The following is a 27,418-nucleotide window of genomic DNA, read 5'->3' as shown; positions in this document are numbered from 1 at the left end:
GACTTTGGGACCGTGTTCCTCTGAGCTTCTGGGGCTGGAAGGGGGGTGGGGGGCAACCTGGCCAGCCTTTCCTCTGCCTCCCACCCAGCAGTTCGGCTTTGCTGTGATGAAAAAGCATTTACTCTCTTGCCTTTGTGAATATGCAGATTGCACTGTTTTCAGGCCTACGAATCCCTGCTCTGATTCAACAGTGTGTGGAATGCTGGCCCCGAGCCCTAAGCTGGCATCTCCAGTTAATTGCACAGTGAGTTAGCCAGAGGCAGAAATGCTTTTCAGACACACTTAGAAGGAATGAGGCAAAGGAACGGATGCTGCAGTCTCCCAGATCACAAGGCCTGCTGGGATTGGACTGGTCTTTGACTTAGGAACCCATGACCCCGAGGGGCTGATGTTCTGACCTGGTAGGTGGTAGGCTCTTCCTCAGGTAGGCTCAGACTTTCTCTGCTAGGGGTTGCCATCATCTGGAAGATTTTTCCAAAGGGAGAAGTTGGTGAAAGTGGAGAACTGCAGTGATAAATGTGGAAGTCTGGAAGTGAATGTGTCAAGAGATTGGGGCAGGAAGAAGAAAGGGTGAGAGGTGTCACCCATCCATCCCAGCTCTTGGGAAACTGAGTATGCGGCTTTTGAAGTCCATCCTTTCAACCTGTAGCTATAGCTCAAGTACATGTAACGAAATCTAAAGTATGCATGTATATACCTAGGCACACTCTTGGGAGTTGGAGGGGACAGGCGTTGGATGGACCAAGATACGTGAGACAACAGGACTGGCTGATTTCAGGAAATCAAGTTGGGGTCAGGTAGGTTGGGCATTCAGGTGAGTGTGCAAGGGAGCTGTATTTACAGCAAGGCAGGGTCTGTGTCTTCCTTTCCCTGAAAGCAGCCAGTGATCAGAGCGGGAAAAGCATGGCCATGTTGGCGGGTGAAGCGGTCTGCCCTAGGTGAGGTGTCCATGATGAGACCATCTCTTCCAACTTCACGTGACTTGAAAACCAATCATTCAGGCCAGAAACCATACAAGTGTGTTTTGGTGAATGAGGCGAGGGAGAAGGGGTGTGCCGGGAGCCCCAAAGCTGACATTCTCCAACATGAGCTGTCTTCCCGGGGCCAGCTGGGTTGTACTCCCTCGATGACCCCCTGACAGCCCAGCATTGTCTGAGATATTTGGGAATCATGAAGCATTGGCAGTCCACACCCTCCAGCCACTGGCCCCCCCTTCCCTCTGCCTTCTGATTGTGGGTTTTTCAGTGTGTATTATTGGGGACAGAAGGGTCCACGTGTAAGAAAAGACTGAAATGTGCTGTGCCGTGATGATGCAATGACGGGCATGCTAGAGCTGAGTGCAAGGGCCACGGGCAGAAAAGAAATTGATTTTTGAAAGGGATCGCCTACAGAAGCCACTTGGACCCCACACATGTCTTTGTGTTGCACCAGGAGGTCACTCTTCTGTAGGCCGCCCCCCCGTGGCAAGCCCAGTCTGCTCTGAATCTGGGGAACTGGGCCCGGCTCATAAAACATCCCCGTTCAGTGGTAAAAAGCAGGCACACAGGGTTTGTCCTGGTCTCTTTGCGTCCCAGCCCAGAACAAAGTCTTTGCCACTGTGGTGACTAGATCTGTACTCGGGGTGTCCGTGGTATAGAGGACCGTTATTCCTGGATGATCACTGTTCTTTCTGGGTGTGGGGTGGTGACTCTCAGAGACTTGGCCTAAGGCAGGGACGAACAGAGCGGACCTCGGAGGGCATCTTTCTGCTTACTAGCATTTGAGATTATAAAAAATTATCTTTTAATCAAAATTTCCAAAATAAAGTAAGTGATTTCCCCATCCCCCAAGACGCAAGAAGTCTGGCTGGATCTCCCTCAGGCTTACACCAAGTCACATGGAAAAAAAGCATGAAGCGGCTGCGCAGGAGAAAAGAAGGTCCGGAATGAGGGCAGACGTGGCTCTCATGCCTGGAGCGAAAGCCAGGGCTCGCACTGAGTTTCCAGGCCCGGCTTCGGGGCCACTCCATCGGGGGGAGGTGGGCTGGACCCAGCTGTGACGGACAATGAGTACATGAAGGCAACCGACACAAGTGTCAGCCTGGAAAGCAGGAGCTCTTGGTTCCGCAGCGTTCCCCAGGAAACATGGCGTGTAGCTGGGCACAGAAATGATTCCTTTACACAGCAGCATGTGTTCTCACCGTAGCTCAAGGCATAAATCATACTTCCCAACGAAAAACCCCAATCTGGTTAGCAGCGCATACCTTATACTAGGAAACTTGCAAGGAGGCCAGTGTTGAACCACAGAGCAGATACAGGTTTTGCTTTTGTCCGTGAAAATGTACAGGGCGCCTGCTTGGGGCTGCGGTGTGAGGACTCGGCGGTGCTTGGTGGCCCAGGGCTCTGCCCCAGGCTCCTTCATACCTCGCCCACCCACACCACTGTGGTCCCCCGCTTTACGCCCGACACCTCACACCGCAGAGCGTTTTGTCTCCCGTTGACGAGAAACAGCGACTCTTGGGCAGGGATGAGCAGGAACTGTCCGAAGAGCCCGCTGTCCCTCACGATCCTGCGGGGCCCTCCCCAAGGCCATGCGGGCCCCGTGGGCGGCTCCTTCAAGTTCTTGAGCATGCCCGTCTTCCCCGTGGACAGCTCCAGGAACAGCAGGTCTGGCTCTGTCTCCAGGGGGGCGTAGATGTAGTACTGATCGCCGTGGGTGAAGGAGTGCTGGAAGGCCACGTCAGAGATGCCCTGGCTTATTTTCAGGCTAGAGAGAGTCTGGATCTCCCCCTGCAGCGTGATCTCCTGCACGTGCAGCTGGGGGCTGGTGGCAGCAGTGCTGACCACAAAGCGCCCGTCGGGGGACACGTGTGGGGTGCCAGTCACGTCCCCATTGGGGCCGAGCACGGAGTCCGTGACGCTGTCGAGCAGCAGCTGGGGGGCGGCAGAAGCGGGGCCATCCTGTTGGCACTGGATGAAGAAGTAGCCGCCCAGGTGGGTGTGGGCCATGGCCTGTGGCACGCAGCCGTGGCTCTGCAGGCTGATGGTCTTGAGCAGCACCAGTGTTTCCAGGTCAACTTTGTGAACTGCGGGCTCAGACTTGTTGAAGATGAAGCCGAACCTGCGAAGGGAAGAACTGAGGTCAGGAGGGGCTCTGTCATTCCTCTAAAGGATTGCATCCATTCTCTTCCCTTTATCCTAATCCTTCAGTGCGCTAACAGCTTCTTAATTAGATGTACCATCCTGCAGGGCCTGGCTTCTTCAGTCATTCATCTACGAGGTGAAAATGAAGGCAGCCGCATTACAAATGCTCCTCGATTTCTGCTCTCATAACACGCACTCATCTCTAGAAATGGTAAAGGAGGAGCATTAAAGTGCCGTCAATAGCTTCTCCCTTTGGGATGCCTTCACATCAGCTCCCCTGAGGCCTGCTGCCAGCTGGGAAGTGGGGGCCTGTGCCTGGAGGGAAAAGAGCCCCCGATCGCCTGCCAGGAGGAGGACGGCAGAGGTGGGCTTGCTGCTACTGTCCTCTGGACTAATCAGATTCTGAGCAGGCCCCGCAAGCCAACTCGCTTCCTCCAGCGCTCCCTCCCCCGGGGGAGAGGAAGGTGGAGGGGCAGCCTCTCCTGTGTCGGTTATGATCCCTGATCCCCTGGGGGAGGAAGCTTGGGCAGGGGGGCTGAGGACAGCTTTTACCTTTGCAGCCAGATGGCCTTGGCGTGGCCTTGCTGCCCTGCCCACTGCAGAGCCCGGTGTGTGGACGGCCTCTTAGAGCCTCTGCCATGAGGAAGAGGGCAGTTCCTTCTGAGGGCTTTTGGGAGGACTGGATCAAAGCTTGAGGGGAAGGGCCCAGCAGGCGGTAGCCGCTCACATCTGGGCTTGGTGAAATTCCCGTCTGGGGGTGGGTGGCAAGCTGCCAGAAGGCCTGACCCCAGGCAGGACTTGGCTTTGACCTGAGAGCCTCTGCCTCAATCGCTGACTGAGAGAGGCCTTTTGGTGCTGTGGATGCCTATGGGAAGAAGAGAAACATCTCCTCCACACTTCTCTTTTGAATACCTGAGTCTCTGAGTGGGGGAAATGCTCACTTAAAAGCATCTTTAAAGCATTCTTAAAGATCTCAAGCATGGAAAGAGCATGAAACTCTGGTAAAGAACTTGAATGTAAAACGCCACACCCAGGTGCCGCAGAGCCTGTAAATGTGCTAGACTCCCGCCTGAATTCAGCTTCTTTGGGGGTTTTTCACCCTTGAGCAACCACCAGAATCTTAGAGGCTCCTCCCAGGTGCTGTCTACACGGTAGGGTTCATAAAGGAGCTGTTTTCTTTCTTGGGCTTGGATCAGTGGGTGGGCCTAGTTTTGCAAGTCCAGCTTCAATATATAACAATGAGTCCTTTCTTCCTGGAGAAAGGGACTTGATGTCAGACAAAAGAAAGGCACGACCTTCCGGTCTCCGTGACTTTATAAAGGGGCAGGCTGAGTCTTCTGCAGTGGTGACTTTACAGTAGGTGTTAGGGGTTGTCTGAAATGAACAGGCAGGGGGAACAGCCAGGTTGAGCTGAGGTTTGCAGGTGAGACCATAGGCCACCATTTTTAGGCTGTTCTGGATGGTTCTGGATGTTCTGGCTGTTCTGGATGAACAAGAGGCCTTGTTCCCTGGCTGGCCCTCTCCATGGCTGCTCTGGGGGCTTCTGGAAAACCCATGGGCAGTGGGCAGCAGAGAATAAGGAACTAAAAAGAGACTTGGCCTCGTATTTCATCTGACTCTTCCTGGATGTGTAAACTTGGCCTCTGTTTTAACTTCTCTAATCCTTGGTTTCTGCATGTGTAAAAAGGGGTCAAGACCACTTCTACTAGTTTCTTTGTGTCTAACAAGGAGAGGGTGGCCCATTAACCACTATTGTTTCCTTTTCTCTATAGTCCTCACCTTGAGGATGAGACTTTCTGTCCTCAGTGGGCCTCTGAGGGCCATAGGAGCTCGGTGCCTTCCTTAACTAAGGCACTTAAGGACTAGTGATGGGTCCATTTCTGTCCCCTCATGATGGAGCCCAAGGCCAGCTCAGGATGAGTGACAGAGACACAGAAGGAGCAGGTCTCACAGTGGGCAAATGCACCACATGCCGGGCTGAGTTGGATTATGGGGGCTCCTTAGGGCATCGTGGGCCTGTCTCACCTGATATGGTTGATGATGAGGTTTGTTGGAGGAATGAAGAAGTCATCCACTCCTGCAAACGGTGTGCGGATAAGGTGCTGGCCCTGGCCGGTGCTGGCTTCTGTGATCACCTATAACACAGAGGGAGGGTCCTTGTGAGGGCCCACCCAGGTAGGGGTGGGAAACCTGGAACCACCTGCACATGCTGGTAAGGCCCCTCAGCAGACAGGCTACTTCAGAGAGAGATGCCCCCAGTGTGAGAGAGGGGGGCAGGAGCAGAGCAGGGACTCCCCCTTTGGGGGAGAGGGGCAGTACAGGTATGGATGCCTGAATCACTCCCTCCTGTGCAGGCAGGTCTGACCCAAAACTGGGCCCACACATCACCAGCCCCTGATGGCACAGTGGGGACCATGTTGGAGCTTCTGAGAGAGGTCCCCAGAAGAGAAAGATCACTCTGCTCAGAGACCACTTCCCCTACAACTGAGAATCCCATCTTCTCAGCACCCAGGCCACCCTGGGAAGAGAGGGAGTGAGCTTTTCAGTCATGAAAATGTTAAATGGTGCAAGTATTTACTGCTTCCTTATTTTCCTTTGATGACAGGTGCGTGGGCCCATTTGTTGGGCATCTCTATCATAGACTGCTCACAGAGGTGTTCTATGGGAATTGTGACTCCATGGTTTATTGGAGAAAGCAGGAATCCTGCAGAAATGCCATTCAAAGATGCTGCTCAAGCCATTTAGATGCCTTGCAGTTAGAATGCTGGGGATGGGGTCTAGTTGCACAACGGACCTGCTGTGAGAAATCAAGAGTCAGGCCCCGTGTTTTGTACACATTGGTAGTGACAGAGCATAGCTGCCTCTGTTTCCCTTTCTTCTTTTGTACCACTTTCTCTGTGGGGTTGGCAGGAGGCAGCCGGAGCCATTCTCTGCTGTGGACAATTCCTGCTGGGCCTGTGTCAGGGAAGGGCACGGTGGCAGTGCAGAACAGAGGCGAGTGATGTCGGAGATTAGGTGGGAAGAGAGCAGTGTGGAGGTCCTGCCAGAAAGCCCGCTGTGGTCAGGCTGAGCACATGTCTATCAGCTAACACAGCCTTGGGCATGGCCAGGCCAGAGACACCATGCTCAACAACCTGTGTCCCCTTTCCTTCTTCATGTGCTTGTCAGCCTCCAATTTCTAGGCCATTGCCCTGAAACGTGGGTGGCCCACAGCCAGATGAGGCTGAAGGCCCACAAGGTCAAGCCCAGACCCTCTGAGCAGGGGGTGGGGGGGGTGGGGGGGGGGGTGGCTAGACTGTGAACACAGAGCTGAGACACTTTCTCTGATCTTGATCATATGGCTGTGCTTACACGGTCCAGACTTCTGCAGCCTGAGGCTGAGGACAGTCTCTGTTGGGGCTTCGGTAACTCCCGTGGCTTGGAGTTCTGGATGCTTTTATCTTTTAAGAATAGGACTGCCTTCTGGCTCTTGCTTTTATGGGGAAACAAACAACACCTGGCCTGCCTCCTCAGGCAGGGTTGAAGTTTGAGTCTTTTCTGGATCATGCTTCCTGGGGGGTGGAGGTGGGAGGGGGTAAGCAGAGAGGATGCCGGACAGGAATGAGGAGGGCTGTGATTTTCAGCCTTGGGGCAGCTCTAAAGTTGTCACACCGCATTAGGTTATTTTTCTGTGATTTTTTAGAATGGCCAAATGATACTTCCATGGCAAGTCCATGGAAAAACACTCTTGGTACTGGGCATGAAAATATCAGCATTAGGAAACTGGATCATGGGAGTGTCTAGGGGAAAATGCCAGAGAATTCCAAGAAGCCACACAATCACTGCTTGATCGCAGGCCTGTCATTTTAGCTTCTAATAGAGATGGAAAATTACAGGCTGTCAGCGGTCAGTGTCATTCACGCTTCACCACTCTGACACCCTATATTCAGAGGTTACTTCATCAAAACGCAGTACCACGGGCCATTGAACTCATGTGGGTGTGACCGCCTCATTTGTCTGACGAGTTGTGAGTTCCTTCTTGGCCTTGCATCCTGGCACGTTCCCCCGCATGTTAGTGTCCAAAAGATAATTGTCCAACTCCTTAATTTTGCTGGCTCTGTGGGCTTGCTTCAGGAGCCCACATATGGAGACGTACATATGTGGCTAGATATCAGGAAATGTCACTTGATAGTTCACGTGGGGTCCTGAAGGCTGAGCATCTCTCTAAGAGGGTAGACAAAACCAGGTGAAAAGGGAGGCTCAGCTGGGGGGTGTGGGGGTCTGGGACTGGTGGGCCAAGGAGTGATACGGAGGATTCAGGAAGGTGCCAGCCAACACTGGCTGCTGAGGGAAGGGCTTCATTTATAGAAACACCTTCATGTAGTCCAAGCAAAGTTCTGTTTAACCAGTTCCTTAGTGTTGGGTATTGAAAAACAAAGTTTTTGTCCATACCCATGGACAAAACTTCCATAGCCTTTGGAAGTCAAGTTGCTGGATTCAAAAAAGCATTGTTTTGAGGCTTTTGGTTCTCCTTTCCAAATTGTGCACCCCAAGGGCTGGGCCAGTTGACATTTCCAGGAGTTTTTGCGAGTAGTGGTTTCTTTAACCCTAGCCCATAGGGATGAAGGTAGGTTTATTCAATGTGGTCCCTTTCTTGTTACAGTGCAATGCCCAGACTCTGCACTTGGGATGCTGGACGTTGTGACCTAATTCCTGATTGTAATAGTTGTGTTTGGCCATTTAGGCAAACTTTGCTCTTGGTTTTTGGGAAATAGGGTTCATTATATTTAAGAAATTGCCTTTTTGTTCGTGTTTTTAATTATTTCATTGAGAATGTCTGCTGTATTTAATTCAGTGCCTTTTCAGGATTTATTGAAAATAATAGTTTTTTTTCCCCCCTTTTGTTAAGAGAATGTTGACTGATTTCCTGAGAGTGAACCATCATCGTATTCTGGGACTTTGTTCCCTGCATTTAGATGCACTGCTGGACTCTGTTTTTAATACCATGTTTAGAATTTTGCTTCTGTATTCCTAAGTGACATTAGCCTACAGCTTTGTTTTTTTTACACAATTTTTAGTCAATTTTCATAATTAAAATTTGCTGGCTATTTAAAACAAAGAAGCTGCACATTATCCTCCCTGTGGTCCGAGACAGTTAAATAATATTAAAAATATATTTTGAAGGTTTGATAAAATTCAACTGTTTTTCTGTGGTAGCTCTTCAATCTTTAAAAAAACCCTGTAATTATTATTCTATTATGGGCTTCTGTTAGGTCAGTGTTTATTCCCAGCGTGGGGCTTACACTCATGACTCCGAAATCAAGAGTTGCACGCTCTACTGATGGAGCTGGCCAGGTGGCTACATTTTGTAAGCTATCATCCACTTATTTTAGGTTTTAAAATTTGCTGCCCCAGAGTTGCCATGTATTAATTTCCAGTTATTTTTATCCTCCTGTATCTGCAGTAATACTCCTTTTCTCATGCCTCATTTTATATATTCGTTCTTTGTTCCTTTACCAGGCTTGTGAAGGATTTCTCTGTTTCTCTTTGTTCTTTGGTTTTGTTTATATTAATTTCATTCTTCTCCTTGTCACTACTCTGTTCTTGTTCTCAATTCTTAACACAAGTACTTCTTCAGGCTTTTAAGACCCAGACACTCCATGTCTACAGCCTTCTCTGTCTCCTGTTGGTCTTGATGTAGAATGATCGCTTTACTATTGCCTTTGAGAGTGTTTCTAATTTCCCTTTTAGCTTCCTTTTTGATCCAGTAGTTATATAGGAGTGTCTTCTTATTAGGTTCTATTTTAATTGTTTCTAATTCATCAGCTAATGTTGCCTATAACATCTACTTTTACAAGATTGGTTAATATCCTTTGTGGTTACAGATAAACCTATTCGTATGTGGACATGTGAAAAAACTGTTCTGCAGATGAAAGGTGTATATTAAACCAAGTTGCATTGTTAATCAATTTTCCCATGTCATTCATTCATATCCTTTGGACAATCTAAGTGCATGTTAAATTAAGTTCTCCTTGTATTATTTTTTCAAGTAGGTTTCATGTCCAGGGCAGAGCCCAATGTGGGGCTTGAACTCACAACCCTGAGCTTAAGACCTGAGCTGAGATCAAGAATTAGACTCTTAACTGACAAATCTACCCAGGTGCTCCAAGTTCTCCTTGTATTTTTAATTGCTCTTGTTTGAGGCCATTTAGTTGTTAATGTTGCTTGATAACTATAGGCTACTGGAGACATAGTAGAGACATAGTATCTGTTGGCTGTTTTTAGTGCTGGTGACCTTAAACCCTACCTTGCCTGATATGCACCAGTGGAAATATTAATATATTCTTGTTCACCTGTCCTCATTCAACCTTTTATTCTGTTTCATGTGTGTGTGTTTTTTTTTTAATTTTTTTAAACATTTATTTATTTTTGAGACAGAGAGAGAGCAGGAACAGGGGAGGGTCAGAGAAAGAGGGAGACCCAGAATCTGAAACAGGCTCCAGGCTCTGAGCTGTCAGTACAGAGCCAGATGCAGGGCTCGAACCCACAGACCGTGAGATCATGACCTGAGCCGAAGTTGGATGCCTAACCAACTGAGCCCCCATGTGTGTTTCTTATAAACAAGTTAGAGTTTCCTTTGTTCCTAACAAAGTCTGATCATCACAGCTTTTAGGAGAATTCAGTTGATCACATTTGGAATAATGAGATGCTCACTTCCCAACTACTACTTCCAAACAGCATTCTCTACACCTTCTCTTACCCCAATAAGAAATTTCTAAGTATTTTTACTCCCTCCACTTTCCTCCACTCCATGAAATTATTTTTACTGAATTAATTTATCTTCGGTTATAGCCTGGCATCAGGATTTCTCTTTCAGCCTGTCTATCCTAATTCAAACATACTTATTTAGAACTTATTACACATTTGCAGAGAGCCTGTCTTCGTCCATCTTAGTTCCTCCGTGGGTTCATTCTTTACATCAGTCTCCTCTTGATCTTTCTTCATCTGGTGTTTGTCTGGGATCCTTTCCTCAAATCTGTTGCTTAGAGGGTGCAGGTGAGTGATACACTCTCTGAATTCTTGCACATACTGTATCTTTGTTTTGTCCTGCCAGGTAAAGGATATCTTAGCTGGGAATAGGATTCTTGGATCTCAGCCATGTAGATGCCATAGTCTGCCAGCTCCTGTTACAGGTGAGAAATCCACTGCCACTCTCATGTTTTCTCTTTTACAGATAACCTGTGAAACCATGTGTTTTTCTTTCTTTTTTTTTTTTTTAATTTTTTTTTTCAACGTTTTTTATTTATTTTTGGGACAGAGAGAGACAGAGCATGAACGGGGGAGGGGCAGAGAGAGAGGGAGACACAGAATCGGAAACAGGCTCCAGGCTCCGAGCCATCAGCCCAGAGCCCGACACGGGGCTCGAACTCACGGACCGCGAGATCGTGACCTGGCTGAAGTCGGACGCTTAACCGACTGCGCCACCCAGGCGCCCCAAACCATGTGTTTTTCAACTCCTCTGCCTTGTTAAATTAGGCAGTCATTTTTGGTTTCAGCAAAAAAAAAAGTTTTGGTGACCCCTCTCCTTGAATTACCTTAGAGGCTTTGTTGGAGCTGCCAGAGGGAGGGCCAATTAAAATTACAATTTCCCTGGGCTTAGGCTCTGCTCTGAATGACCTTTATTCAGGCTTCTAGACACTGTAATGGATTTTTTTGTCATCTCACTGGGGCCCACGTTGATGGCATCCATCAAATGACAATAGTTTCAATTTATAGGAGATGAAGTAGTGTCTTCCCCCTGGCCCAACCGTGCAGAGGTAGGCAGGCAGGTATTCCCCTGGAGGAAGCCTCTGTAGACCCAGCTGTCCCTTTGCTCTTACCAGTCTTGAGAACAGGGTGAACTTGACTCCATCTGCAGCCCTTGTCAGCTGGGGTTCTGAGAGAGAATGAAACCCTAATGTGCTGAGGCATCCACTGTATGAAATGAATTAACTTCTGTGCATCTAGAATGGTTCTATGCAGATCTTTGGGACAATGCAGGCATTCAACTCACTTTTTTTAGGGTTTAATTCTGTAATGCATCCCTGGATGAGAAAGGCAGAGCCAGGCACGCTCAACACAGGGGTGATGTTGACCTTCTCTGACGGGTGGAGAGGGGGGATCCCACAGAGCTCCTGTGACCAAACTCTTTCAAAGAGGAAGTACAGTGCAGTGGCTGAGTGTTGGGCTGCAGAGCCACACTGTCTGGGTTGGGACATGGGCAAATTAGTGAACTTTGCTGTGTCCTAGCATACTGTAAGCACTCAGTAAATGTGCTTCCACTTATGGACATAACTACTGCTCCTACTTTTCCTTCCTTACAGGCTCACATCTAGCACGTGCTTTGACACTGTTTTCCAGCCTGCCCAGCCCAAGGTGAAGAAAGTCCTGGATCAGGAGAGGTGGGGCCTGGAAGCCACATTCTGGTTGTCCTGACATCAGAATCTTATCCATCATCAGTATTATCTTTTAAAGGTAGGCCTGGCTGAAGACACCTTGTGAATTGCCTGTAAGGGGCTTTGGCCCAAGGTTGTTTCCTACTTCCTACTTTCTCCTCAAACCTTGATGGATAGGTTTTGGATAAATGTGATCAGCTACCTAGGGAAGCAAGAGACATTAGACAGGATAGCGTCCTCTGTTCCTGTGGGGTGTCAGTTTCTACATGTTCAACATACCTGGAGGCTTGGTTGGGACTTGTGCACATCCCCCCAGCTCAGGACCCACACTTGGTCATGAGACTTGTCATAGGACAGCTTAGCTGGCAGAGGGTCCACACCTATGGACTTGAAAAAAAAATAGGCACAAGTGGATCATCATTATTATCAGCTGACACAGTGGTCATTTCTTGGCTTTGTGTAAATGGCCTTCCTGCCCAGGTGAGTGGATAGCTAACCTAGCATCGTTGGCAGTGAGCCTGCTTGGGAAGCCAGGGCACAAGCCTCTTTCTGGGTTTGTCTTTAGAGGCATAAAACCATTGTCAGTAATTTAATTCCTTTTATAAACTTTGTGCATGTTTTACTTAAAGGGGACCAAGACCATCTTGGCAAAAGTCTAAACCCAGAGGCTTTACGTTTACCACTCAGGAATCAGCTGCAGGACCCTCCGGCCACTGCTCCTAGAAACGTTTTGGAGACTCTAGAACCCTCAGTGTCTTTGGCTGTTCTGTTCTTTGGCTGAGATTCTGGTGAGTTGGCCCTTCCTTCTGTGTCATCTGAGACTGACTTAGAGATCATCCATTATCACCTGTCTTGTCTCTTTGCACAGCCTCTATCTGTACATCCTTTAGCTGGAGGCTCTGGGTCCCAGATTGTAGGATTCAGGCAGACATTTTTTTTTTTTAAATGCTGTAACTGAAACTCTATTATCCTTGGAGAACAGAGCTTCCCCCGTGGCCCTCTCAAATGGAGACTGTTTTCTGCTTTTTATAATGTAGTTGTCTAAGTTCCAGAACTCTCCTTCATGATGCTCATACCCCTAGACTATGACCCCTGCTCTTCTTGTCATTGGCCTCCATCCTGGCCACTCCCTGTGTTCATTAAAGATGTCACCCTTTCAGGGGGAGAAACCCACCTCTACCCCCATTGGTCAAAGCTTCTCTGAAGAACTGGCTGTGGAGTCCATGATCCATTTCTCTTTAATATTCCCATCAAGTTTCTGTCTTCATCACTCCACTGACCTGTTTGAAGACCTTTGTGTCAGATAGATCACTTTGTGATCCTCCTCTTTTTTGACATGTCAGCAAGATTCCACATGGTTAACTACTCCCTTCTAGGAAGCTTCTCTTCTCTCAGCTTCCCATCTCCCTAGCTTCCCTTCCTCATTCTGATATCAAAATGTTGGCATGTTTCAGGTCTTCATCTTTGACCACCTTCTCTGTGTCTACATCCTTTCTCTGGGTGAGTTCATCTGATTCTATGGCTTCAGATAACTTCCTGTACTCTAATGACTTTAGAACTCATTCCTCTGTTGATGACCTCAACTTAACAACTACAAAACCGAACTCTTAATTTTGTCACTCCATGCTGACCTAAATTTCTTCTCCATTCGTTATCATCTGTGGAGTTCCCTTTCACTCTTTTGGCTCTAATTTAAAGCCCTTGGCCCATGAAGCCTCTTCCTACATTCAAGTACTGCAGGTCCTTTGTTCATATCTCCACCTGCTCCTTTTTGTTCTCAGCATCTGCCAGCTTCCTGGTTGCTTCTCTTCATTTGCTAAAGGCTCCAGGATCCTGTACCCAGAGCTTAACCCACCACCAATAATACCATCTTGACATTGTCTCTAGTTTCTTCAACTCTTTTAAAAACTCTCTTGATTATGCATTCTATTTGAGTTACCCCATTTGTCTGCCTTCTTCACAGCAAAACTTCCCTAGTGTTTGGACTGTAGCCGCCTCTCTCCTTTCTATTTACACTTCTCCAATCACATTTCAAATTCTCATTCTGAGGTGGTATGGAGTAGCAAGCAGACTGAAGAGCTAAACCAATAATCTCCTAAATTCACAACAGTGTTCTGAAGTCTTAATATGCTGAGGAGCAAAGGTATAGAAGGGAAAAGATACTGAAGAACATACCAGGCTCTTAGTTAAAAATCCTGACGGGCTAACTTCTAGGTCTAGGAATAAATCAGAAGCAGAGTAAGCCTTAAAAAATTCAGTTCAGGCTTGATTCAACTTAGCACTTGATTAGACTAAAATGATTCATTCTCTACTCTCTCTGCCTAGCAGAGGAAGATGACAACCATCTCAAGTCTTTTTTTTTTTTTTTAATATATGGAGTGTCTGGCATTTAAAAAATTACTAGACATGACTACACAGACTATGTGATTAAAAACTACATATGAAAGACAATAGAAAGACCCATGGGTGACCCATAGAAACATAATTACAATTTTATATATTTAAGTAGAAATTACAAAAGTGAAAAATGCAATACCTGGAATTAAGATTTCAATAATTAGGTTCTGTTAAATCTGTATTAGACATAGCAGAAGATAGGACTAGTGAATTGAAAGACAAATTGATAGAACATACTCGAAGCACAAAGAGACTAAAAAGAATGGAAAAGAGTGAAACAGACATGTGGCATACAGTGGAAAGATCTAACTTTTTTTTTTTTTTAACAGTTTCTAAAGAAGAGGTAACAAAGAATTCCAATCTGATGAAAGGTATCAATCCACACAGTCAAGAACCACTAGGACTTCCAAATCAGAATAAATACAAAGAATACTGTACCTGGGCACATCACAGTAAAACTGCTAAAGACCAAAGAGAAAATCTGAAAAGCAGTCAAAATAAATGATACACGACCTTCAGAAGGGTGACAATAAGACAGGTGGCCTATTAACAAAAACAGTGGAAGACAAGGTAACAGCATCTTAAAATGCTGAGTATAATTTACCAAGGTAGAATTCTATATCCAGTGAAAATAGTTTTTAAAAATAAAAGGCAAAGTTATTTTTAAACAAACAGAAACTCAGGATGTGTTGCCAGCAGATCTGCACTAAAAGAACTATTAAAGAAACTTCTTCATTTACAATGAAAATGATCCCAGACAGAACTGTGTGCTTCAGGAATGAATAAGGAGTAGTGAGAAAGTAAATATGGAGGTGAATATAAATGACTATCAACTATACAAAATAATACTAACTCATGTCTTGTGGGGTTAAATTATATACAGAGTTAAAATTCATTCCCACAATAATGCAAAAGGCAGGAGAGGAGTTTAAGGGGTTAGTGTTGTATGGTTCTATCATTATTAGGGAAGTGAAGTAATTTGTACAGGACTATATTGAGGCAAGGATGCATGTTATAATCTCTATGGTGGTAATAATAGTAACAGAACGAAAATGTTTGACTAATCCAAAAGAAAGTAAAAAGGAGAAAAAAGCAGAACAGTTAGGTCAAATGAGAAAACCAGAAAATGGTAGATTTAACTATATAATTGCATTAAATATAAATGGATCAAATGATCCAAGTCAAAGATGAAGATTATTATACTACATAAAGGCCGAAACCCAAATACATGGAGTTTGGAAAATTATACAATGTTAACACTAATCAAAGGAAATCTGATATGTCTATACTTGAATTAGGCAAAAATAGACTTTCAGGCAAGAAGTATTGCCAGAGATAGAGAGATTTTCTAAGAACAAAGAAGTCTTTGTCCCAGGAAGTTATTACAATTTTAAAGCAAAAGTGGTAGAATTTTACATAAATCTACAATCACAGTGCTGGACTTCAACACCTTTCAGCAGCTGACAGACTCCGTGAACAATGAAAAAATCACTTAGAAGATCTGAACAATGCAATGAAGATACTTGACATAATTGACATATATACAGAAAACTATACCTCCCATTAGAATACACATTCTTGTAAAGTACATATGCAGCATTTACCCCATTGATCATCAGCTGGGTCATAAAGCAAGCTTCAATGAATTTTCAAGGATTGAAATGATTGAGAGTATGCTCTCTGGCCAGAAAAATCAGTAACAGAAAGTCTTCTCCTGTACTGCCTAGGAGAAACCACAACCCTGCTTATATCCAAATTTCTCCCTACAAAGACCCTGCACCTGGGCATTGCTGGAAAGTAAAACACAATCCTGCTCACATTTCGTCCAGCAGTCCTCTAACAGTTCCCTGGTCAGTTCAATCTCACGTGCAACCTTCACCTTTCTCTCCAAACCTCCAGGCTTAGTGATAATTTTCAACCAGAAGAGATGTTCATCCAACTACAACCAAATGTAACTGTCACCTATTTGTAAGCATACCTGAATAGTCTCTATTTTTCTCCTGTTACATCATAGAATGTGCTTTTATCTAAAGCTAGCATCTCTACTTCTCTGCCCTGGATTCCAATGACTCCTGCGTACTTTAATGATGCAGAACAAAGCCAAGATGTGTGGGAGTTTTTTTTTTTATATATTTTTTTTAGCATTACATACATACATATATACATAGATACATACATATGCTGTAATGTCAACTAGTCTAAAAAAGTTTCTTTGGCATGTTCTTCTAGCTACTGCCTCATTTGACTCCTTTTACTCATATTTACATCAAAACTCCCCCAAATGGTTGGCTGTATTCACTATCTCTAATACCTCAAGCTTGTATTCCATTTCATTTTATCTGCTCTTGCCAAGGTGATCCACGTGATATCAAATTGAATGGTCAGTGACATGCAAATGGTCTCTGCTATATCTGACACCACTGACCACAAACTCTTCCTTAAGGCATTCTTCTTTTGGGGTGCCTGGGTGGCTCAGTTGGTTAAGCATCTGACTTTGGCTCAGGTCATGATCTCAGAGTTTGTGAGTTTGAGCCCCAAGTCAGGCTTCCTACAGAGCCTGCTTTGGATCCTCTGGCTCCCTGTCTCTCTGCCCCTCTCCTGCTCACACAGCTTTCTAACCCTCTCTCTGTCTGAAAAATAAATAAACATTTAAAAAAATTCTTCTTTTGGTTTCTGGCATCCTCCCCTTGTCCCCCGCAGCCCCCAATTTTCTTCGTACCTTTCAGGCTACTCCTGCTTGGTCTCCTTGTTGGCTTCTTCTCTCCTTCCTGATCCTTAAGTGTTGGAGTGCTTCAGGGCTCCAACTTTGACCTCTTCTCTATGGATTTAGCAGTTTGTATGGTGATGATACCCACACTGACATCTCTGGCCTAGACCTCACCTTGGACTCCAGACCCGTTTATCCAATCGCTTGACATCTCTGCTTACATTTATAACAGCACTTTAAACTTAACAGACCTAAATCCAAATGCCTAATTTTCCTGTCTACCTCTTCCAGGGCATGCACCTCCTACCTGGCCCTAAATCTCTATATGGTACATTCATTTCCTATTGCTGTGGTAACACCTTACTACAAACTCAGTAGCTTAAAACAACACATATTTGTTTTCTTACAGTTTTGGAGGCAGAAAGTCTGAAATTAATTTCACGGGGCTGAACAAGTATGTCGGCAAGGCAGTGCTCCTTCTAGAGGCTCTGGGAGAGAAAGTGTTTTCTGGAATTTTCCAGGCTTGAGAGCTGCATTTCTTAGCTCGTGGCCCCTTCCCTCTTCTTCAGAGCCAGCAGTGTGCTTTAGTCCTCACATTGCCTTTCTCTGATAAGGATACTTCCACTTGGATTCAGGGCTCCACAGTAGAAATCCATAATGTAATTTTATCTGCCGACTACCATTTGCCATATAAGGCGATGTTCCTAGGTTCTGGGGTTTAGGAAGTGGCCATCTTGGGGCCATTAGTCATTCCACCACACACCATCCATGGCATCATTGTTCTACAATGTTTTTTTTTTTTTTTTTTACTTTTTAAATATTTTTGAGAGAGGCACAGAGTGTGAGTGGGGGAGGGGCAGAGAGAGAGAGACGAAGTCACAGAATCGAAGCAGGCTCCAGGCTCAGAACTGTCAGCACAGAGCCCAAAGCAAGGCTCGAACTCACGAGCTGTGAGATCATGACCTGAGCAGAGGTTGGATGCTTAACCCAGTGAGCCACCCAGGGCCCGTTTACAGTTTCTCGATTAAAAAAACAAAAACCAAAAACCCAAAACAGCCTGCCTCCTGTCTCTGAAAATTTATATTCAACTCAGCAGAAATCTTTCCACATTGAAAATCTATCAAGAATCTGATCATATCTCACCATCTCCAATGCTGTCTGCACCTCTTGCCTGGATTATTTTAGTAGCCACAACTCTGCTCTGCTTTGCAGTCTGTTCTAACAGAGCCTGACTATTTTAAAATCTAAGTTTAAAATTTAAAAATCTCTTTAAAAGACTGACTCTTTAGGGGTGCCTGGGTGGCTCAGGCAGTTAAGCATCTGACTCCTCATTGTGGCTCAGGTAATGATCTCACAGTTCGTGAGATTGAGCCCTGTGTCTGGCTCTGTGCCAACAGCATGGAGCCTGCTTGGGATTCTCTCTCTCTCTCTTTCTGTCCCTCCCCTGCTCATGTAGGCTCTCTAAATAAATAAACATTTAAAAAAAGAAAAGACTGATTCTTTAAAAATATAAATCAGAGTAGGTCATTCCCCAGATGAAAACTCTTCATGGCTTGGGCCTTGGTTTACCCCTATCTTCATAGCACCCCAGTCTCCACCTTTTCACTATACTCTAGCCCCAATGGCCTTCCTTCTGCTCCCAGAATGGAAGTCCCACTTGACATTTATATCAGAATCTATTCATCTCCAGAGTGAGGACCAGTTTAAGAGTCTTGTAGGGTGTATGGGTGACTCAGTCAGTTAAACGCCTGACTTGGGCTCAGGTCATGATCTCACAGCCCCCCAGGAGTTTGTGAGTTTGAGCCCCCCGTTGGGCTCTGTGCTGACAACTTGGAGCCTGGAACCTGCTTTGGATTCTGTGTCTCCCTCTCTTTCTGCCCCTCCCCCACTGGTGCTTTGTCTCTCAAAAATAAACGGTAATAAAATTTTAAAAGAGTCGTCCAGTTCCTCTGTCACATTTGACCTGTAAATAGCTTTTAGAATTTATAGCTCTCTAAAATTATGATTTATGGTCTGACAGACTAGAATATAAGTTCTAGGACTTCACTGCTCATTCATGGCTATTTTTCAAGAACCTAGAACAGTGCTTGGTCCATAGTAGGCAATAAATACTGATGAGTAACTGTACAGGAACCTTCTTTGCTCCCCCCTGCCCCTTGCCCCTTGTCTGACTGCCTCTTGTAGGAGCTGGGGAATGTGCAAAAAGCCAAGAGGAATGTGGCTGCTGTGCCCCAGAACCGGAAGCCCTCCTCACTCCCTTAGAGAGACGTACCTGTAGGACTTTCTGGGCTTGCACATCAACCACGAGGACTCTGTTCAGTGCTGGCTGGGCCACGTATATGTACCGGTGCCTGATGTTCACTGCCGATGCCCACTGGCATGACTGGGTGCCATTTCCTTCCACTTGAGGACAGATTTCTTCCTGTGAAGGAGATAGGCTGCCATATATCTTCTTAATCCCTCATCCCCCCCTGCCAGGTGTGGGTTCCCTCTCCCTTAACCCTCCTCTGTCCCTCTCTTAGAATCCAGACATGGCACATGAGTCCTCCCATGTCACCAGCTTCACTTAACCTTCAACTTTCATCCCCTCCCACATGTGAGGCTGTAACTCCATTTGTTGGGTTTTTCATCCGCAGCCTCCAGGCCTGTCTTCTTCTCTCTTGCATGTGAACCTCTCCCTCTCTGCACCCCCATCACAGAGAAAACTTCTTTCAGTGGCCAGACTTCCAAAAGAGTGACCTACTCTTTCTTCTTCCTTAGCACAAAGCCAGCAGGGCTCCCACAGAGCTCTGTACTGACTTCTTGGTTATTAAATTAAGTCTGTGCCATCTTTTTATTTGAAGTTGGGACATCATCTGACAGTGTGCTATTCTGTGCTTCCTTCTCCTCCATCCCACCCCAGTGGGGGATCCTTCTCTGTTGCTTGATCCTGCTCAGTTTGCCCATCCTGAATGTCAGAACGTACAGGGGCCACTGCATGACTTTCCCTCTCTAAAATCCACTCCCTTTGCTAATCTCATCCAAACCTATAGCATCAAATACCATCTACATGCTTACAACTCCCAAATTTCTGTATTTAGTTCAACCCTCTTCTCTGAACTCCAGAATTATGCAGGCACCCACCTAGCTCTATTTGGCTGTTTGATGCATACCTCAAACTCATGAGTCCAAAATCAACTCCCAGTTTTACCTCCCAATCCTGCTCATCCCATTAACAAAATGGCAGCCCCACTGTTTTTCTTCCAGAGACCAAAACCCTTGAGGCCACCTCTGACTCCTCTTTTTCTCCGTATACCTCCAGCCCTCATCCAGGTCATACACACATTCAGAATTTGACTTTGTCTCATGGATTCCATCTCCATCACCTTGCCTCAAGCCACATTATCTGTTGCCTGAGTAACTGCTGTCGCATCCAGGTTGTGTTTCTCGATTCCACTCTTGGTTCCTCCCCCAAATGTTGTCAACACAGAAACCGGGGGGATCACTGTAAGTCCACCCATCTCACTCTTCCTCTTAACACCCTCTACTCTATTAATATTTCTTCTTGCTCAGAATAAGATCCAAGTCTTTCCTGAAGCCTACGGGGCCCTGCCCACTCTGGCTCCTGCTACTCTCTGAACTTCAGCCTTTCCCGCCCTTACCCACTGTGTGTGCGCACATGGCACGCTTTTCTTCCCTTGTGTCACCCTCCTGCTCTGGGCCTTGGGCGTTCATTGGCTGTTACCTTTGCTGGGAATGCCCTTCCCCAGATATATGCACACTTTATCCCCTCATATCCTTCAGGTCTCTGTCTATGGGCCACCTTATGGAGAAGTCCTCTCTGACCCTCTAACCTGGTACCACCAGGTTCTTTGCTGCGTTTATCATTTGCTACCTTCATGCATTGATTTGTCTACGTCTGTTTGGTCTCTCTTCTTTCACTAGATTGCTCCTTGATAGCAGGCAATTTGTTTGGTTCACTGGTGTGTCCTTAGCACCTAGTCAAGTGCCTGTCACAGAATGGGTGCCTCAAATACACTTGTTGAATGAATACATGAGTGAAAAGGGGGACCTTGTTTTATCTTTCATGATATACATTCTCCTGTTTTTCATCATGACTCTGGTTCTATTCTGTCTCAGTCTTCTTCATGGTCCTTCTTGATCTGCCTGTCCCTTAACTATGACCCTCAGGGTTTTGTTCAGGTGCCCAATTCACACCACTCATACATACCTTTGGTGGTCTGTCTTGTTTCCCGCCCTGGCTTTAGCCAGTACCCATATGCCCATGGCTCCAGGTCTGTGTCTTTAGCTCAGAGCCACCTTCTCCAGTTCTGGCTTGGTTCTCCCATGGTCCCCCTCATACTTGGCCATCCACCCCTGAGCAGTTCCTCTACTCCCTACCTGCTCCTCTGCGAGGTCTTTAGCACCAGCTGGCCAGCCAAGACCAAGCATGCTCCCTTCTCCTGTGCGATCTGCCACAAATGAGTCACTAAGAACTACGGGGATGACCTCCTAAATCCCTGAGCTTATCTCCTTTCCAGTTCTTTCCTAAGCGACTGCAATAGCTTTGGAGCAGAGCTCTTTTTACCTTCTACCCTTGCCACTGCCTGTCATCATGGTCACATTTCATCCTCACAATGATCCCAGTTTACATATGAGAAAACAGAAGCTGGGGAGGTTAGGTAACTTTCCTAAAGCCACTGAGGCCTCCAGTGACACAGGTGGGATCTGAGCCCAAGTGTACCTGGTTCGGAAGTCTCTGTCCTTACCTATTCCACATGCTGCTGCCCATTGGGCAACGGGGACACCTAATCCAACAGAGGGGCCCCAAAGAGGAAGCACCAACCTCCTGTTCACTTGGCATTTGTATAAGAGATTTGCTTTACTGCAACGCTCTTGGGAGGTGTTGAGCATTTTCTAGAAGAGCACACTATTATTTGGGACTGTTCCATGGCTTACTGTGGTCTTGTGCTGCCTGATACACCTGAGGACCTCTCTTACCATGTCTTGTCCTAGTTTTTTTGGAAATTTGAGTCATGGTTGGGATCTGAGCAATTTCCCTCAAGCTATAGGTTATATTATTGCAAATCTATGAGAAATTAGTGCCAATGTGGCAGGTCGCAATTATTTAAACTTAACTGCCAGAAGTTAACTAGGACCACTCTTTCTAGATGGTTTCACGACCATTACATACAAGGAAATTCATCAGGGGTAACACTTTTAAAAAATGATTAATTTAAGTGAAATAGCCTGGAAAACAGCTGTTCCAAAGCTACAAATGTGAGAAATGCAACAGCCTGAGACATGCCAACAGCCAGCACAGCAATGCGACAAGCTGGCTGCAGGAACTTGCCTGGGCCCTGCCCACTTACTCCAGGAGCTCCAACCCCATCATGGTCACCAGTTCATTCACTGTAGGTCTTCAAGGGGAGGGCATGGGGGGTGCTTTAGAAGACTCTTTTGCATTAATGGCATTGTTTTAACCTCAAGTAGCTAGGGTTTGGTGAAAGAGGTCATACCTTACACAAGAAACCACCAACCCAAGGCCAAGTGGGATACCAGTGGGAGAGGCAGAGCCATGGGGTCAGGTGAGGTGGGGTGGGGTGGGGTGGGGTGAGGTGGGGAAGGACCATCTAGGGGACGCCTGTGGACAGGGTCTTGAGAGCTAGAAGGGCTTTCCTAGACCTGCTGCCGGCAATGATCTCTTGAGCCTCTGTCCATGTTGTACGGCCACTTTGCATTTGGCCTCATACTTTGTAGCACCTCTGACACTTGGGGCATTCACATGTTTCACTCTCTCCCCTGGTTCCTTGGGGGCCACTGAGAACCTCCAAGCTAACCTCCTCTATTGACTCATTGAAGACCCCTTCCTTTTGTAAACTTAGCCTTCCTTAGGTTCTGTGACCCAGGTTTTCCCGGCTTTCTTAAAGCTACTTCTTTTGCCTGCTAGAGAGCAGAGGGCTCTCCAACTCACCGATGCCATTCCACTCTCCATACCTATCCTTCTGGATGTTTCTATGCTTGTGTCCTGTGGGCATCTCAAGTTCAGTGCATCACAGGCCACCGTCATCTGCTTGGCGGGGAGCCTATGTGTCCTGCTTGTGGGATACCCAGCAGCAGACTGGGAATGTGGTACATGTCTCATAGAGTGTTAGAGAATGAACTGTATCCCCCCAACCCGCCTCTCCTCCTGAATGAAGAGTACTCTCCTCCTCCCAGCAAGACCCCAGGTTTCCCTCACGGTCTTTGTTGATCTGACCTGTGATAGCATTGAAATCAACTCAATTCCTCCCATTGCCACTGGCACTGGCTCAACTACGTCACCATTGTCTCTCACATGGATAATCACAACAGCCTCCTCACCTGCTTCTGTGCATCTAGTCCAGTCCTTCCGATCACTACCCTCACTGGGACTCTGCACCTGCTCTAAAGCAACCTGATCAGGGCCATGCTTCATATCAGGTCCTCCAGAGGTCCCCAGACCTTTGAGGATCCCATTAAAACTCTTCAGCTTTGACCCTTGGCTACTGTCATCCTGATCTTGGGCCTTTCTCACATTCATGCTTCCCTCCAGGCACACAGAGGATTTGCGATTCCCCAGATGTGACCTGACGTTTTATGCCTCTATGTGCCCCATGCATGACATTTCCTTTAGAAATCACCAGTTCCTGCTTGTTCTTCAAACCTGAGCCCAGGTATCACCTGCTCAGCAGGCTTCTCTAACTTTGCCCTCCCCAGGTCAGGAGAGGCCTCGCTCCTCAAGGTTCCAGTGCACCTTGTACATCTTTCCCGCAGCACCTGTTTGGCTGGCTGTTCACACCACTGTGTCCATCCTTTCCCTGTGAACTTGGGACCAGAAACCCATTTGTAAGCCCTGGGCATCACCTCAGACTCTGTGCACAGAAGGTGCTGCCTGACGAAGGAGTGAGACCTTAAACCCTCTGCCACGTGTTCCTTCCTGAGCCCTGGAACGCGTGTGGAGCCACACCACATCTAGCAAATGGAATTTCAGAAATCAAGGGGCACACTGGTCAAAGACTAGTGTTCAGCATGTGTTTGTGTAGGACCTGGAAGTGCCCTCGGCACAGAAACTTACGTAGCTCATGAAGATCTTCTCAGTGGGTTTGAGGTGCCTCTGGATCTCACAGTCCGCGGGGTGCAGGATGATAATGCCATCGTCAGAGAAGACATAGAACATGTTTCCCACACTGAGGCCTGGGAGGAGCAAACACAGCCATGGTTATGCTACCCCGCAGCAACTAGCCCCTTGACAGGGTCACATGTCACATTATGCACACATGAAACCTGCGGTTTGGGTGCCTGTGGTAAAGGCATGAAGTGCATGTCCTGGGCAAGATGATGTAAGATAAGCAAGTGGTGTGTGGGGAGCAAGGAGAGAAAGTGCCAGAGGGCTTAAAATCACTACAGCCTATCAAGGGCTCTGCAGGCCCCAGGCTGTCCTTCCGGACACACACCTCTGTCCTAGGGCACCGAGGGTTGGCTACCAGCACAAATTTTCAAATAAATGACAGCTTTGGCTTTGACATGCATTTGCCCTTTCCTTCTGAAAGTCAGAATGTTCCTTGTTTGCTTGTTATCCACTAGTCAAATCAGGATGGATCAGATCACGCCAGAAAAACAAAAGGCTCCTTATTTTTAAACACATTTACATAGAGCACCACTCCCGGAATGTAGGGTCCTGAGAGTGCTGTGGCTGGTACCCCCTTGTGCCAACTTAGTCCTGCCCTGCCTGTGCCAGAAAACCCCTCCTTCAAGACAGCTTGCTCCCACCTCTCCGCCCCCACCCCCGCTCTTTTTTTTTTAATGTTTATTTTTGAGAGAGAGAGACAGGGTGAATGGGAGAGGGACAGAGAGAGAGGGAGACACAGAATCCAAAGTAGGCTTCAGGCTCTGAGCTGTCAGTACAGAGCATGATGCGGGGCTCGAACCCACGAGCTGTGAGATCATGAATTGAGCCGAAGTCAGATGCTTAACTGACTGAGCCACCCAGGCACTCCTGCCTTACTGGTTTTTTTGTGGCAGCCCCGTGTCGGGCAACAGAGCCTGCCTGGTTGCACCCACCTGCGTGCTCCCATCACCCCCCAGGGCTGTGGTCACTTGGGGAGAAACCCCCTCAGACCAGCAGAGAAGGGGCCTTGGGAGGAGCTAGTTCAGTCCCCTTATTAAAGACAAAATACCTGAGGTCCAAGGATGGCAAGGGGCTTGGTTGAGGTTACTTGCATTTATGCCAGAGCTGGGGTTGGATCCTGAGCCCCTGATCTGGGTTCTGTCCCCTCACCGTGCCTCTCCATGAAAGGTAAACAGGGCACAAAGATAGGTGAGGTTTGAATCCCCCTCCCTATCTCTTTCTCCCTTACTTCATTTCTCATGAAGGTAGAATATTAAACAGATTTTCACAAACGCTAAGAAAATTAAATCTATGAAAAACAGGCTTTTTCCTAGCATGCTGAGAAAACCAATGTACTGACTTAATTGAATATCTGGGCAAATTTTTTAGTGTTAAATAACAGTAAAACAGGGGCGCCTGGGTGGCTCAGTCAGTTGAGTGTCTGACTCCCGGTTTTGGCTCAGGTCGTGGTTTCATGGTTTGTGGGTTCGAGCCCCATGTCAGGTTCTGCACTGACAGTGTGTAGCCCGCTTGAAATTTCTCTCTCTGCATCTCCCCTGCTCACTCGCTCTCTCTCAACAATATAAACATTAAAAAAAATTTTTAAACAAGACAGAGAACAATATAACAGGCAAATAGGAGCCACCATTCCACTTGCTTCCAGTGGCTCTGTAGGCAGTTTTCTGGGCCTTGAGCTGTTGGTGACCAGGAAGCATCAGAGCCTGTGGTTCCCAGTGTGGACAGAGGTCCCTGACTCCATGGCACAGTCTTAACTGTGCTGAGAGGGGTTCTGGGCAGGAGGGCTCCTGCTACTGGGAACAGCATTACCCCAGCCTCTCAGAAGCTAGTAGTGCCTGGGAGCACCCTGCACAGGTCCCAGCGGGGAGTCCTGGGGAGCTGGGCAGCCTGTCCCTGAGAACCAGACCAAGTGGCCCTCATGAGCACCCCGTCTCTGCTCTCAGGGCACCCCAGCTTTTGGCATGTATTTGCTCTGTTCCCATTTATCTTGCCTCAGCAGGGCCTTCTCTTCTGGACATTCTCACCTGGAAAAATTCTCTTGGTCACACCTAGGGGTCAAAGTCCCTGCAAAAGCACAAACCCCGGAAACTGCCTCCTGGGGCCTCTTGGAAAATTGACAGCTCTCTGACGCAGCATCACACTGAAAGTTCAGTGGACTCCATGTGGGGTTTGCAGGTGTAGCCACGTGTGAGGCCAAGCACAGTTCCTTCCTCCCAGTAGGCAATGGAGTGTGGGGCTCAACAAACACCTGACTTCCCAGAAGACCAGGCCTCATGACCCAGCCCCCTGAAAGGGTCTGTGTGAGTTTAGCTTCTACTACAGGGGCTTTCTTTGCTTTTGTGTGCCCTCATCATCCCACATCTTGTGGTGAGACTGGACAGTTCCCCGCAGCCTGTGACCTGTTTGGTTTTGTTTCTGTATGTCCGTCTCCAGCTCTGAACTGTCCAGCCTGGTTGTGCAGGTGGGATGGAACGGATTCAGCACTGCATTGTCTACTAGGAGGGTGGCACCTGCCAGCCCGAAGCCCGAAGGCAGCCGTGGGTCTTAAGTTGGCCTTGAGTGGGGCCACTAATGGCTGCCTTGCACACATCTTAGGGCCTCCTGCATGCTTTGCCGGTCTCCACTTTTGAAACTTGAGCCCCTTTGTATGAAGCCACCTTAGAAAAATACCACCTCTTAAAGACACATGGTGAAAGCTCTCTGTGCATATCGCGGCCTACTAGCTAGGTTCAGGCAGCAACAAGGGAGAACTGTCCATGGTGAGTGGCCTTCGCTATGACTTATTCTTCCAAGGAATCGTAAAGCCTATTGGCAGCAAGTCCTCATTTTTCAGGCCCTGCTTCTGATTTGCTCTCAAGACATACCGTGAGCTGCGGTGCCTGATGTTTGGGAAACCGTTCTGAGCATGGGTATGCATGCACACGCTAGAGTCTACCTAACACCATGTGATGTTCATGAGGGAAAAATGAGACGGTAAATATGCTGGTTTTGCAGGTGGGAGATTTAGTGTTTAGCCCTGAAATCATACGGTACGTTCTGTGGCTTCTCATACTCCTCCCCCATGCCCTGTCTGCTGATAGTGGAGAATAAGTTACCTCAAGGTGATCTGAACTCTGCTCTGGTGGACGGGCTGCATTGGGCTGAGGTCCACAAATGCACATACACCCCAAGCTGTGACTCAGGCTCTATAGCCCAGCTCTGACACGGGCCTGCTATTTTTTGAAGCACGTGAACTGTCAGTGTTAGACCATTTTCGATGTATGAAAACGACAATATTTTTATGGTCCGATCTATTACCTGAAGATGGTTTCATCAATATAAAATTAAAAAGTCTGTTCATTGGGTGTTGTATGGAAACCAATTTGACAATAAACTTCATATATTGAAAGAAAAAAGTCTGTTCATGTCAAAACTATGCATGTAAACATACAATGACGGAAATCGTGGTGGGTTTTTTCTTTGGCATTGCCTCAAAGTGTGCACTAACCCCCAACACTGGTACTAGCTCCTGGAAAAAAGTTGAAGGCCCATTCTGACCAGGAGCCCCTGCCAAGTAGTCTGCTTCAGTGAGGAGTTTCAAATAGCTTTAGACGGCAACTCTCCACTTTTAAGTTCTAATGGACCGGGGTCCATTAAAGAGACTAGCAGGTTT

At 47.0% G+C, this 27,418-nt stretch overlaps 1 protein-coding gene and 1 long non-coding RNA gene across 6 annotated transcripts in view; one reads left to right on the top strand and one right to left on the bottom strand.

Moving 5' to 3' along the window:
* Positions 1-1,742: 1,742 nt before the first annotated feature.
* The window catches only part of FSTL4 (follistatin like 4), a 580,824-nt gene continuing 555,148 nt past the window's right edge, over positions 1,743-27,418 (bottom strand). For all 5 annotated transcript variants that reach the window (XM_053907486.1, XM_019422002.2, XM_019422001.2 and 2 more), the window contains 5 exons: positions 23,716-23,834; positions 18,913-19,062; positions 11,816-11,923; positions 5,148-5,257; positions 1,743-3,099 (listed from right to left, as the gene is read on the bottom strand). In XM_053907486.1, the coding sequence (XP_053763461.1) occupies positions 2,397-3,099; positions 5,148-5,257; positions 11,816-11,923; positions 18,913-19,062; positions 23,716-23,834 (1,190 nt within the window). In that variant the 3' untranslated portion in view covers positions 1,743-2,396. The remainder of the gene's footprint in view (positions 3,100-5,147; positions 5,258-11,815; positions 11,924-18,912; positions 19,063-23,715; positions 23,835-27,418) is intronic.
* LOC109250870 (uncharacterized) lies at positions 9,705-17,407 on the top strand. Its single transcript, XR_002073230.2, has 3 exons — positions 9,705-10,294; positions 11,164-11,615; positions 14,263-17,407. It is a non-coding gene; the product is annotated as an uncharacterized LOC109250870 (long non-coding RNA).

Source organism: Panthera pardus, unplaced genomic scaffold (assembly GCF_024362965.1).
Source record: "Panthera pardus isolate Hobbes unplaced genomic scaffold, ASM2436296v1 HiC_scaffold_2, whole genome shotgun sequence".
NCBI classification, from domain to species: domain Eukaryota; kingdom Metazoa; phylum Chordata; class Mammalia; order Carnivora; family Felidae; genus Panthera; species Panthera pardus.
The sequence above is the reverse complement of the archived record's forward strand: the minus strand, read 5'-3'. Positions and strand labels throughout refer to the sequence as shown.